The sequence below is a fragment of the Anabrus simplex genome, chromosome 3 (genome assembly GCF_040414725.1).
Source record: "Anabrus simplex isolate iqAnaSimp1 chromosome 3, ASM4041472v1, whole genome shotgun sequence".
In the NCBI taxonomy this organism is placed as follows: domain Eukaryota; kingdom Metazoa; phylum Arthropoda; class Insecta; order Orthoptera; family Tettigoniidae; genus Anabrus; species Anabrus simplex.
In genome coordinates, this window is record NC_090267.1 from 288,873,641 (window position 1) to 288,887,681 (window position 14,041).

Here is a 14,041-nt window from a genome sequence, read left to right on the forward strand (position 1 = left end):
GAGAACAATATAAAACCATACTGGCACTGACCTTTGAAGTTGTTCAAATTTTCTGCAGCTAATTTGACTGTCATTTTCAATTTCCCATCGCTTATATGAAGATTGCTGATTTCTTTCCTAAGTGCACACCTTTTTTTGTTGTTGTTCCAACTCCCTCCAGCATGTCAATAAACTCAAATAATAATATAGCGAAGCTTCTTACATGCGGTTTTCTTTAAAAAGTACTAAATTCGTGGTTGTGAGTGTTTCATTACATTTTTCTTGTAAATGGAAACAGCAACCTACCTGGCAAAGGTTTGGAATAAAGTGCAAATTTATTACTAGACATGTTTGTACTATGATGGAAACAAAATTTTACGTTGTACAGGAACCATTACAACAGAGTCACATTGTACCACAGTCAGTTATATAGATAACACAACTCAAACTAATCAATAATATTCAAAAGAATATCAGACCACAGGGTCAAAAAAATAGAGCCAATTGACACAAATATTTTGTACTTGATCTAAGTCTTATGAAATTAACAGGAACAGTCGTTTTTGCATAGGAGTGCATTAGTACTTCGTGGGGTAACCCTTATTTTTGAGAATTGCCCTGCACCTCTTACCCATAGAGTCGACTAAACGCCTGCATTCGTCGCTGCTGATCGCATACCAGGCTTTCTGTATTTCTTCCCAAAGTTTATCTAAAGATGTAGCTTTTGAGCGGTCAATTCTCTTGTCTATGATCTCCCATAAGTTCTCAATGGGTGATGCGTGAGGGGATTGAGGTGGCCACTTTAATACTTCGATATGGTGATCTTGAAAAACTGCCTTATGGTCCTTGCAGTATGCTTTGGATCGTTATCGTGCTGAAATTTCCATTTCAGCGGCATTTCCTCTTCAGCATAAGGCAGCATCACATTTCCCAAGATGTCTTTGTACATTTCTGCGTTCATTATGCCTTTGATACGGTGTATTGGACCAATGCCGTACCATGAAAAACATCCCTATAACGTAACACTTCCACCACTGTATTTTACAGTGTACTTGGGATTAAATTCCTGGTTTGGTGGGCGGCGCACATAGACTTTTCCGTCTGAGGCAAACCTATTATACTTGGATTCATCGGACCAAAGGATGTTCCTCCACCAAATATTAGGTTTTTGTTCATTTTTCCGGCGAAGGCCAACCTTTTCCGAACATTAGCTTTTGAAACATGTGGCTTCTGTCTCGCAACGTGCCCATTTAATTTTTGCGGATCTCAGTCGTCTTTGAATCGTTGAGGTTGATGGTTGAACATCATTTTTGTCGCTAAACAAAATGGCTTTCAGTCGTGGTGTTGACAAAAATGGGTCTTTCTTTACTTCCCGTCTGTCTACGCAAGGAGTAGTTACACGAGGTCGCCCCCGGTTCTCCACCTGCGGCTTGGTTTGTTTTACCAGTCTAATGGCGTTCTGGACTCGTTTTCGCGAAACGTGTAAATCTTTGGCTATTTGATTTATGGACATCCCACTTTTGAACATCCGGAACATTACTATACGCTCATCATCACTTGTATGCTTTGCTCTGCCTATCTAGAAGAATGTAAACAAAACCAAACGTCAGTTTGCATACAAAATAATTTTGAGTGGAGGTTTGTTGACAAATAATATCGCCAGCCCCCAAAACAACTGCAAAACATCAATTTGAACGGGACTTCTGTAAAACGGCTCTATTATTTTGACCCATGCTTCTTTTCGCACGTCTAGCTCAAACGCTTCCTTTCGCACGACTACAGATAGCAGCGACGTCTTCCCTGATGTTGTCTAAAAGGGACTGACAACACGGCACTCGTGGAGATTTTGCGAACTAATAGATATCCTAGTTCTTAATCCCGTCAATAGAGGTGGCTCTATTATTGTGACCGCCACTGTATATCTGGTACTGATTTCTTCTGTTGAAATATTCTCGTTTTCTCAATATCGCTGTGAAAGGCAGGCGGGAATAGGGTTTTTATATAAAATGGATGAAGCCAAATTTCACCGACAAACTTTCGGAGGTTGTTCACGGACATCTGAGTATATTGGTGTAAGGGACCCGCAGTCTCCGGTGGGTCATTACCGAGTAATTGCATTTCGTTTGGTTTGTTGTCCCTGTTAACTGTGTACCCGTATTGCACTGAAAATAATAATGCTAGTTCTTGACAAACGTCGGGGTGTCGAAATTTTGTCCCGCAGGAGTTCTTTAACGTGCCGGAAGCCAAATGTGCCGTGATCATGGTGGTCCACATTTTGAACAACGAGTGTAAGGGAACAGTTCTACATTTGTTATGTACTGTACTGTACTGTACAGTACACTGACAAAACAGATTGAACACCAGTATTATACCTATGCGGTTTCTGACCACGAGGTCATTGACTCCTAGTAGTATGACTATGCCGATTCGCGAATTTGCACAAGAGAGCGAGCCTAACCTCACAGACGCCATCTTGGAGGGGCCTAACCTAACCTCTAACTACTAGGGGTCAGTGACCTCGGGGTCAGAACCCGCATAGCTATACTACTAGGGGCGGCAGTGGCGTAAATAAAAATTGTTTCTCAATCCCCCTTGCCCTACTACTAACACACTGTGAAAAATGTGTTATGTGTTCGTGTGAGGGTTGTTGCATCACTCTGTGTTTTGTGTTGTACGTTTTTGTTATTGCATATTATAGGCATTGCATTACTCTGTGTTTTGTGTTGTACGTTTTTGTCATTGCATATTACAGACTTTGCATTGCTCTGTGCATCGTGTTGTACGTTTTGGTTATTGCATACGACAGGCCTTTTCACTGAGATGAAGGGCGTTTTTCACAGAGACAAGGATGATCGGGGTAACAAACCGAATACATCGTGATTATATTGTTACTCTGTAATGAGCCACGGGAGACTACAGCTTCCTTAGGCTTAAACCAATATACTGAGAAGGTATCCCTGAACACCCTGCGAAAGTTTGCCCGTGTTGTTCGGCTTCACGCTGTATAGATACTTCGTGCTTCGCTACGGCATTAAATTGAAAGTTATCGTTGAGAGTTATAAATTTTGGTGAGCCCATTGTCGGCTGAGCCTGTAAAACACACCCTCAGGTCGTACGTCTAACTGTTTCGGACGAATGGTCATTTTCGTATCTAACATTAATTTGAACTCCATACATTTGGAATGTTTTAAAAAAATCCGATGTTATTTAGTACTAAGACGTAGATGCGACCAACCTGTGAAATTTTGACTTCATATGTCGAACAGTAATGAGGGTATGTTTTGTTTGGGGGATAGAATAGCTCGTTTTGTGGATCAGTGGTAGTGTGTCGGCTTCCGAATCCCAAGATAGCGGGTTCGAACCCGGCAGAGGTCGTCGGGATTTTTGAAGGGTGCAAAAATGTTCATTTGACACTCCATGTCGTTCTATGGTGGCATGTAAAATATCTCTCGTGACACATTTGGTGTTCACCCGACAAAATTCATCCGTAGACGCCCAAGAGAGAGTCGGTTTCCTTGCAGTCTAATAGGCCCAGAATAAATCGGAACATCGAAATTGACGAGCAGAGCGCCAGATGGCATGGAATTAAATTGTCTGCACACGGTAGCTGAGATCATACGATTATTATTATTATTATTATTATTATTATTATTATTATTATTATTATTATTAGGGATGTAAAGTTTTAAACATATTTCTTATTTAACATCTATAAAATAGAAGACCGACTTCATGTAAAAATATTTCATACTTGAAACGTTTTCGAAAAAAAAGAAGAATATTGTTATTTTCAGAGTCAACCCAGTCTAAAGTCCTTAGGGGGAAAATGTTTTGAACCCAGGGTGAATGGCTTAGATAGTTTAGGCGCTGGCTTTCTGAGCCTTAGTTGGCGCGTTTGTCCAGTTCTGAAAATCATTTAACCTCAGTCAGGCATTAATAAAAGAAACTGCTGTGACTGCCTTGAAATATTCCGTCCAAATCCTGAAGAACCATATCTTCCAAAGATTTTAATACATCAACATGCAGTATGTCAAATGTGCTAACCAACTCACAATTACTTTGATATTCGTATTGTCTTTCTGTATACTTGTCCTCAGGGGCATTCTCCTTTTGGGGAAAGTCGAAATAAATAATTTTGCTAGAAAGAAGGCATATATATCAAGTGATTAAATATCGTGATAAATTCGTCCTTTGACCTCAGTTTTACATGCAGTTTTATGTGCTGCACAAGTCATTACTTCCGCCATATGTAAGCTAAATTCACGTTTGCAAATTGAACAATTTGCTTTGTATGAATTAGATTTCACTGGTTGAATCCATGAATAAGTATCTTCCCACTTGGGATTATACATACACAGATATTTCGTTTCGTTTTTTTTTTTTTTTTTTTTCGTCTGAACTTCTTCGTTGCTACTCATTTTCAGTTAGTTGCGTGTTCAGTGTTCGTAAATTTAGATTGCAGCAGGAGAACCCAGCCGACATATTGTGAGGAAATAGTCCTGTGAAGAGATAAACAGTGGCCGTGCGGTTAGGGGCGCGCAGCTGTGAGCTCGCATCCGGGAGATAGTGGGCTCGAACCCCACTGTCGGCAGCCCTGAAAATGGTTTTCCGTGGTTTACCATTTTCACACCTGGCAAATGTTGGGGCTGTACCTTAATTAAGGCCACGGCCGCTTCCTTCCCATTCCTAGGCCTTTCCTGTCCCATCGTCGCCATAAGACCTATCTGTACCGAGCTCGATAGCTGCAGTCGCTTAAGTGCGGCCAGTATCCAGTATTCGGGAGATAGTAGGTTCGAACCCCACTATCGGCAGCCCTGAAAATGGTTTTCCGTGGTTTCCCATTTTCACACCAGGCAAATGCTGGGGCTGTACCTTAATTAAGGCCACGGCCACTTCCTTCCCACTCCTAGCTATTTCCTGTCCCATCGTCGCCATAAGACCTATCTGTGTTGGTGCGACGTAAAGCAGCTAGCAAAAAAAAAAAAAAAAAAAAAATCCTATCTGTGTCGGTGCGACGTAAAGAAACTAGCAAAAAAAGTAAATAAAAATAAACAGTATCTAACGACAGTACCGGGCGAGTTGGCCGTGCGGTTAGGGGCGCACAGCTGTGGGCTTGCATCCGTGAGATAGCGGGTTCGAACCCCACTGTTGGCAGCCCTGAAGGTGGTTTTCCGTGGTTTCCCATTTTCATACCAGGCAAATGCTGGAGCCTTTCCTATCCCATCGTCGCCATAAGACGTATCTGTGTCAGTGCGACGTAAAGCAAATAGCAAAAAACCAAAAAAATCTAACGACAGCGTATTATAATAATTAATTAAAATACAGGCCATGGCGCTTCCTTCCCACTCCTAGGCCTTTCCTATCCCATCGTCGCCATAAGACCTATGTGTGTCGGTGCGTCGTAAAACAAATTGTAAATAAATAATTAACAATACAGGGCGGTGCAACCCCCCCCCCCCCCAACACTTTTGCATGAAAGGAGTACGGTATGTACAATATCGGCTTGATATTTGTATTATTTTTATGCATTCACTTTAGGTACTTGAAGTGTTCACCATTGGCATTCGATAAATCACTGCGGGAACAGCGGTGGCTGAAGTGAGTGACTGTTGTACAGGCCGTTACAGTTTTCTCCGTAGTGCACAATGTTGCTTGTTTTCGACTGTAGCCTAAACCACGCCTTCAATATTTAAGGTTCCTTCAAGTCGAAGGATGTTAAGCGAGTTGAATAGCGGGCATTCAACAACACCTTTTCATCCTCTCCAACGTCCTGATAGCTCGTCATCAAGACAGGCTCTCACGTCGCTGTTGTAGTGCTCATCCATATAAAGCACATGGATGGCCCGTAGAAAAGATACGCGTGGTCAGTGGCCATACTCTCCAAAAAGAGAACGGCCTAATTAATCCCCGGGGTGACAATCCACACCAATAAAAATGTTACTGGTTTTACGTCCCACTAATCACTTTTACTGTTTGTGGAGTCGCCGAGGTGCCGGAAGTTTGGCCCATAGGAGCCATGCCAATATATCTACCGATGTGAGGTTGGCATATTTCAGCACCTTCAAATATCGCCGGACTGAACCAGAATTGAACCTTCCAACTTGAGCTCAGAAGGCCAGCGATCTACCGATTGAACTACTCAGCCCGGCGGCAATCCACACCAGACATTAACATTGTTGCTGAGCGACGGTGGTGGTGATTATTATTTAAAGAGGAAGTACAACTGGGCAACCAACCTCTATCAACACTAATCAGAGGGAAACATCGAAGGGGTCCAACACTTCGAGAAATGAAGATATCGGACAGGGAAAGTTAAGGACCACGTAGGGCGTGAAAATGAATGACTCTCTAGGGCTCGTTACCTAATGCAGTCGTGGTCGGAAAAGAACAACAATTGACCGAAGGAGGTCGGATATGATAGATGAAAGTGAGGAACCTGGCACACGTAAGTGGAAACAATGCTAGGACTCAGCTAAGGGCCCCCTGTCGCCAAACCATAGTTTAAAGGCAAGAGCCCCTGGGCTCCTTCCTCTTTAGTCGCCTCTTATCTCAGTCAGGGGATACTCTGGTTGTTATTCTACCGCCCCCACCCACAGGGGGTGTGTCAGATCGTTCCATGTGCACATTACAACACTCGGTGCCATCGGTTTCAAATTTATTGCGAATGAGTGCGATTGTCAGATGCGCTGATGACTCGTGTCGCCATTCGTCGTTGCTCTTCACACTTATTCTCCACTCGGAATGCCACTTCCAAAGAGCCGGTTGTTCGAACATAACGTGTGCCTGCACCATTTTGTTTGACATGATGTAGTGACCGTAGCTCTCTTTATAGACAACGTAATACTGCATTTTGTCTCCAAAAATTGGTTTAGATTTTACTTGCATAAATGAAATGCGCATACAGTTTAGAACCCCTTTGTAGCTTATATTGTTCTCGGTGAGAGATACTAAATAACCCTCTGACTGTAACCCACCGTCATTTAGTAATGCCTCTTCACATGTATCGGTTATAAGAAACGCCAAACAAATGGATTTTGCGATTAATTTAATAAATTATGGGTAAGTTATTAGTGTAGGCCACCTTTATTTGCATCCGTCCAGAACTGTGACTTTGTTACAAAGATACTTGATGACAGGTTGTTCATTGTGTCATTTCCCTTAAGTATTTCTTCAGTTAACTTGACGTTTGATTAGAAGCCATTGCATTTGATTCTTTTTTTTGGTTGGTTTTCTTTGTGCAGCTCACAACACATCGAAAAATGCTTCTGTTCTGCGCCACACAAGATATGGTTGATTACTTCACAGAGCTGTTTACAAGTGTACTAAGTCGATCTGATCAGGATGACGATGATAGTGATGATGAAGGAAGTTCTCCTACTGTCGACGTTGAGTTCTTCCATCTGCATGGCAACATGAGCCAGAAGGTACGTTCTTTTGTATATAATTCCAGGATTATTGTAATTATTGAATTACGTGTTTTGAGATATGTGAGAACATGTTTATTTGTGTGTATCAAAGTTATTTATATCTGCTTCTCGACTAAAGATTGATCTGTTTCGTTATTATTGATTTATAGTCCGCGCACCATTTTGCGATATTACTTTGTACGGGGGTGAGGAGTAAGGAGGGAGCTGTCCCGGTTCCGGTTATACTGCCAACTGAATGGAAATGAAATCTGAATTGAATCGAAAATATGATCGATCGATATGAATTTTCTAAACATTTATTATCTTACGCCAACAACTGTGTCACACATACATGATATAACATTATATAACATTATATAACATTTCTGGATGGGAATCTTGTTCCTAGCATGAATTCTATAGTTTGGCTTTGCTGTGTAAACAACAACAGTACTCGTACGTAAAGTGTACGCCAGATGTCGCATAGCGATCATAAGCGATTCTTAGTTTGTGTTTCAAAGGTTGTCAATACGAATCTCAAAGATACCCGAGGTCGACCGATTCAGCACTAGGGTGTGCATGTATCACTAAAAGGTGCGCGTACGGTATTCTCTCCATTGTAATATACCATATGAGCAATTAATTGTCAGCCTCGTGCGGCACATGCAAATAATTATCCACAGCACCTTTTGATGCAGGATGCGTGTATAGTTACGGACCGTACACGAGTGTTTTAAAATCAGTATAATTTCTCGATTTCATATGCAACTGTAGTGTTCAGTACCTTATTTATAAAAGGATCATTGTCTATAATAGCAACAAGAATTTCTCCTCTATATGACGTGATCGAGTGATGCATTAGTGGTGGTATCCTGAGCTAAAATCACCGTGCCGCGCGGTTGTAATCGGCGTGGTAGAAGGTCGAATGAGGTATTGTTTAAAACTGTGGTGCGAAGAAGTGCAATTTTTATTTTTTTCGAAAAATAACACGACTTGTGGACAATAAATTGGCTTTAAAATGATCGAAAACTCCTTCGAGAGATGAGAACGGCTTGTAATAATTCCAGGAAGTCCAAAATCACCAACATCGAGTCTCGCAGACTAACCGGGAGCGTTTCAAAATTAAGGTGGCCGAGCGTCGTGAGGCGAGTTTCGCGCTGCTGGGGCCCCAGTCGGGTACATATACTGCCCCATGGTAGAAAATTAATTGGAACTCATGGTCTTGAAAGGTAAGGTAAGGGTGTATTCTGCCCGAAGGCAGGTCCGAACCTCCACAGAAGTGTGCCTGAGCCGGAGTTTACGTACGGTAGAGTGGCCAGTTCCTTTCCGCTCCTCCATTCCCTCACCCCTGACCAACAGCGCGTGGCAACCCATCCAAATCTTGACCACGCCCAATGTTGCGTAACTTCAGAGATCTCACGGGATCCGGTGTTTCAACACGGCTACGGTCTTGAAGATGTGTAAATTTGTTTAGAATTAAGATATGCAATTTGAGACCCATACTGACTAGGTTCCGCTTGTTATTATTTCTTGATGGATGCAGTATTTTTGCGTCTGTTTCTTGGTATAGGTCAGAGCAAAATGTATTGTAGTTTCTGCGGATGTTCCAGTCTCATTTATGGCTATGGTGGGCTGAGGAATGACACTCGGAGCACTAGACTACTTGAGTGTCTTGAGTGTAACGAACGGTTTGACTGATAGTAATAGTCATACTGCTCCAGTGGGGAAAGCAGTGGCAAACTTCCTCACCCATCTTGTCTAGTGCGCCTCATTTTATTGCCGCCGTCGGTTTTTGCGGCTTCGCATAACCACATAACCTTTACTGGTGCTATTTGAGGATCCAACCAGCATCTGGGCTGATAACGTGACAGACAGACTGTCTACGTACCGTAATTTATTTCGACAATACCTATCACACGGTGTGTATTTTACATCAAAACTTGCGGTCGTGACCCCGAAACAGCCTCCTTCGATTTTTTCTTAATGGTCGAATATTCTGTGATACGGTACTTTTGTCCCAAGGGAAGAATATCCTTCAAGAGGATGCAACTCCCGTGCATCTCAACCTCCGCATGTCAAAGCTATCCAGGTGATAATAACCACCCTGAAAATATTGATTTGCTGTGTCGCGTTCAATTCAGGAATCATGCGACGATTACGAGTAAGAAGTGCTGATTAATACAATTTATCTAACAGCGGTCGGGCTAATTGAGCGTCCGAGAAATCCTTTCTGAATCAGTGGCACATACCTGCCAACCCTTCCGATTTACCCGGAAACTTTCCGGTTTTTAACTCGTCTTCCGATTTTCCGATTTATTTTTACTTCTTCCGATTTTTTACTAACATAACCTCTAGTACCGCCAATACTCTTCCCCTTCGATAAAGGATAAATTCTTACGTACTTGTGTAATTTACGAAACCTCATTTTCAAGCGTATTGATTTGTTGCTTTATTTCGTGAGTGTTTCGTCCGTCGCCTTCGTGTATCGTGTTTCCCGCTCACCACAACAGCGTGTGCGCTTTATGCAGCTGGGGATTCGGGGCGGCAATCGTCCTGCAAGCAAGAGGCTAGCGCGCGCTAGCGACTCAGTTAATCGGGACGAAAGAATGAGTTTATTGTGCTGTTCGTTCGTCCCCTCTCTGTCAAAGTCGTTTGTTAATAATGTATGGGACATATTGAATTGTTTTGCATGTGGTAGTTTCGCGTATTTAAGTGCAAAATTTTAATGAATTGAATGTTTTTAAGGAGGTTCTTGTCGGTGACAGTTTCTGGCATTTTCTTTTCTCGTTATGGCCAAAAAAATATAACAAACGTTATCTCCAAGTGTTCAGAGATACCTATAAATTTCCGTTCATTTTACCGTCTAAGGGAAACTACCGTATTTTTCGCGTAATTAACGCCCTTGCATAATTTACGCATTCCAATAATTTTGGGTCCAAAGTGGAGAAAAAGAAATGTTCACGTATTTGACGTACCCACAACTTCGAACATCCATCACTCAGCTCCGGATGCGTTTCGAAATAAAGCAGGCTTTATAGCAGGCTTCCTATCGCGAAGCAGGCATTCCACACACAGAGCAACGTGCTGTTATTAGCCGTCAGGAAATCCCACTGCACTAGTTTTACGAGTGTTTCGGGTATGGGACATTCTGTGATCTCAAAATTGTTTGTCAGTCCACAGTATTCCAGTAATACTGCATCATACAAACTCGCGGTGATCATTTACGTCGAAACATACGGGAATAAAGCAGCGGGCAGCAAGTATTCAGTGTCCAAATGAAACGTGCGCTACCGCGGTAACAGAAGTGCACTTCAAGCGGCCAACAAGTCTCCCAAAGCATTTCGCGGACCAAAAAGCGGCAAGTTTCAGCAAGTAGAGGATTATCTGCTTAAATATATGATTTTGTTGCGCAATGTTGGATAAGCCGTTTCTCACGAAATGCTGTGTTTTAAAGAATGAGAAATAGCCGCGGCACATGGAATCAGTATCTCGGATTTGAAGGTTAGCCGAGGCTTGATTAATTTTCTGAAGAGAAATGAACTTTCTCTTCGACGAAGAACAACATTATGCCAAAAAATGACGAATGATTTCAACCATTGTCATCGCTTTGTGATTGAGAAGCGTGAAATGAAGGAATATTTGATCTCCCTTTATAGGAACCGCACGTCAGACCCCCATCAGTTTCCGTACGCCACAAAGTCGAACAATCGATAAGAAAGGAACGTATAGTGTTATCGTACGCGCTATCGGAAGCTAAAAACAACGATGTACTGCAATGCTTGTTGATGGCAGAATGCCTAAAGCAAAATTTCCGCGAGTGATCCACGTTCGTATTCAACAGAAAAGGTGGATGGACACGTCACTCCTACAAGATTGGATACGAACGGTTTCGGGTAATGTAGCAGGGTCTCTCCTTCGATGCCCGGCTCTTCTCGTTTGGATAATTTTTTTTTTTCGGTATGCCATTCAAGTCGTATTTTCAGCTCGTAATGAGAAGAATATTTTCTAGTGTAGGTATTTCAGACCCACGTGTGTAACTTACCTAATGTACCCTATTTGACTTTTCAGAAAAAATCTCATGCCGGAATTTTACGCTGTATGACGATAATTGCAAATGAGTTGAACCAATTGTCTTTATATTATATTTGATGTATCTTTTAAATGTAAATGAATTAAAAATAATTTGTAAAGATCTGAATTCCTTGAATAATTTACGCATCCGCAGTTTTCGCCTGTATTTTTCGTCAAAAAAGTGCGTTAATTACGCGAGAAAATATGGTATTATGGATTTTGTTGTGTGTGTCGGTGTGACATAAATATTATTATTCGTATGTAAGTGTCATAAATGAGAGTGATTAGGTACATTTTCTTTGTAACCATTTTTATGTTTTCTTAGTTTAAGATTTTAAATTTAATGATCAATTCGCATTGTAACTGTAGATATGTATGCCTTTTATCCTGACGTATTTTCACGTAGACTGTGGTGAAATATACGTGATGAAATCCAAGAATTAAAAAAATCTTCCTATTTTTGGGTTCTAAAAGTTGGCAGGTATGGTGGCAGCGTTGTTGTCACGTTGAGGAACACAATCTTCAATTTATCAGCTCCCTCTGTGGATCAGTGTTATATTAGCTTCTAGATCCCAGGATCGCAGGCTGCACCTGGCTAAAGCTTTCGGATTTTCGAACGGTGGAAGAAAGTCCGTTAAGCACTCCATGTCGCATGTTGTTAGCATTTAAAAGATATCTGGTGACACATTTGGTGTTTACCCGACAGAAGTAATTCTCAGCCATAGATCGCCCAACAGAGATCCGTTTCTCCGCCATTTGGTAGAATGAAACAGAACATCAAAATTGACACGCAGGCAGCCAAGTAGAGTGAAATCAAAACCTACACACGGTAGCGGAGCCCATACAATTATTATTATTATTATTATTATTATTATTATTATTATTAATTATTATTATTATTATTATTGCTGTACCGGACGAGTTGGCCGTGCGGTTAGAGGCGCGCGGCTGTGAGCTTGCATCCGGGAGCTAGTGGGTTCGATTCCCTCTGTCGGAAGCCCTGAAGACCGTTTTCCGTGTTTTCCCATTTTCACATCAGGCAAATACTGGGGCCGTAGCATAATATTAAGGCCATGGCAACTTCCTTCCAACTCCTAGGCCTTTCCTATCCTATCGTCCCTATAAAATATATCTGTGTCGGTGCAACGTAAAGCCACTAGCAAGAAAAGAAAAGAAATATTGCTGCTGTTTTTCGATTATGATTAAGTCGATGGCATCGGAAACAATCGCATCACGATCGCAATAGTATTTTTATACAGATTCCGTATGATTACAGTAACCCGTTAAATCTTCTGTAGTCATGTTTCTGGTAGCCTATGCCCGGGTTGGTTAAAACCCAAAACCACGATAAAGTCGTTTATCTCCTCACACATGATTTTCTCACTTTCTCTTTTGTCCATGGCTCTATGGTATTTAAATTCCACATGTATGGGGTAAACAGATCATCAAAAAGTCATTGGCCTTTTTCAAGTTGATCGTTTTGAAATACATGCTACATATGTTGTGAATCGGTAACATAGGTAACAAGGGTGGTTTAAGGCCGATTACGTCTTTACCTTATCACTAGCAAGTGAATACTACGGAGTCCTGCCGCACGAAAACAAACAACCCTACGCTGGGTTGTCCATACCTTGGAACAGTAGTACGGCTTTTCCATGTGTTGCGGGTCAGTATCGTTAATCGCTGAAAGAAGTTCATAAGTGCTGCGTTAGACGAGGAATTCTTTTAATAAATCAACCACCGTCTTTTGTTTATTTGTAGGTTTTGGAACTTATTGTGGAATTTCGCGTTGTTCTTATGGTTTGATAATAGGAACTTCGAGCACCGTGGTCAGCAACGTGGACCATCCACAGAACTGTGACATAACCAGTGTGGATGTGGTGCTTATTTTAACATTATGTAATTGAGTGAATTTCAAAATACATTGGGTCTCTCGTAGTTGAATCCAGATTCTCCTGGTTTCTGGTTGTACATTTTGTTTATTTTTCCATTTGGAACGAGTTGGAAAGCAGCCATATGCACTTGCATATCAGCTAGCAATTCGATTAACGAAGTGTATGTAATAACGTAACAAACCTAAACCCATGGCGCTACAGCCCTGAAGGGTCTTGGCCTACCAAGCGACCACTGCTCAGCCCGAAGGCCTGCAGGTTACGAGGTATCATGTGGTCATCACGACGAATCCTCTCGGTCGATGTTCTTGGTTCTCTAGACCGGAGCTGCTATCTCACCGCCAGATAGCTTCTCAATGCTAATCACTTAGGGCTGAGTGGACCTCGAACCAGCCCTCAGATTCAGGTAAAAATTCCTGATCTGGCCGGAAATCGAACCCAGGGCCTCCGGGTAAGAGTCAGGCACGCTACCCCTACACCACAGGGCCGGCGAAGTATATGTATTGCCTACTATTCACTGTCAGGAAACTGCTTACTGTGTTTTCCATTTCTCTGATGTATTTTATCTGTTTGGCGGTCAGTACATCTTAAGTTCAAGCACTGAACGAATCTGTCTTACTCAGTACAGCTTCATAGTAAATCGAAACTAGCTGAGAACTTGTCTAAGAAATCATTTTCTGAATTTTAAATACG

The 14,041-nt window shown here is 41.9% G+C and overlaps 1 protein-coding gene across 1 annotated transcript in view; it reads left to right on the plus strand.

The window, feature by feature from the left end:
* Window positions 1-14,041, plus strand: part of LOC136866273 (ATP-dependent DNA helicase DDX31) — a 318,980-nt gene that overhangs the window by 60,039 nt on the left and 244,900 nt on the right. The window contains exon 6 of the mRNA XM_067143097.2: window positions 7,221-7,403. Coding sequence (XP_066999198.2) covers window positions 7,221-7,403 — 183 coding nt within the window. The remainder of the gene's footprint in view (window positions 1-7,220; window positions 7,404-14,041) is intronic.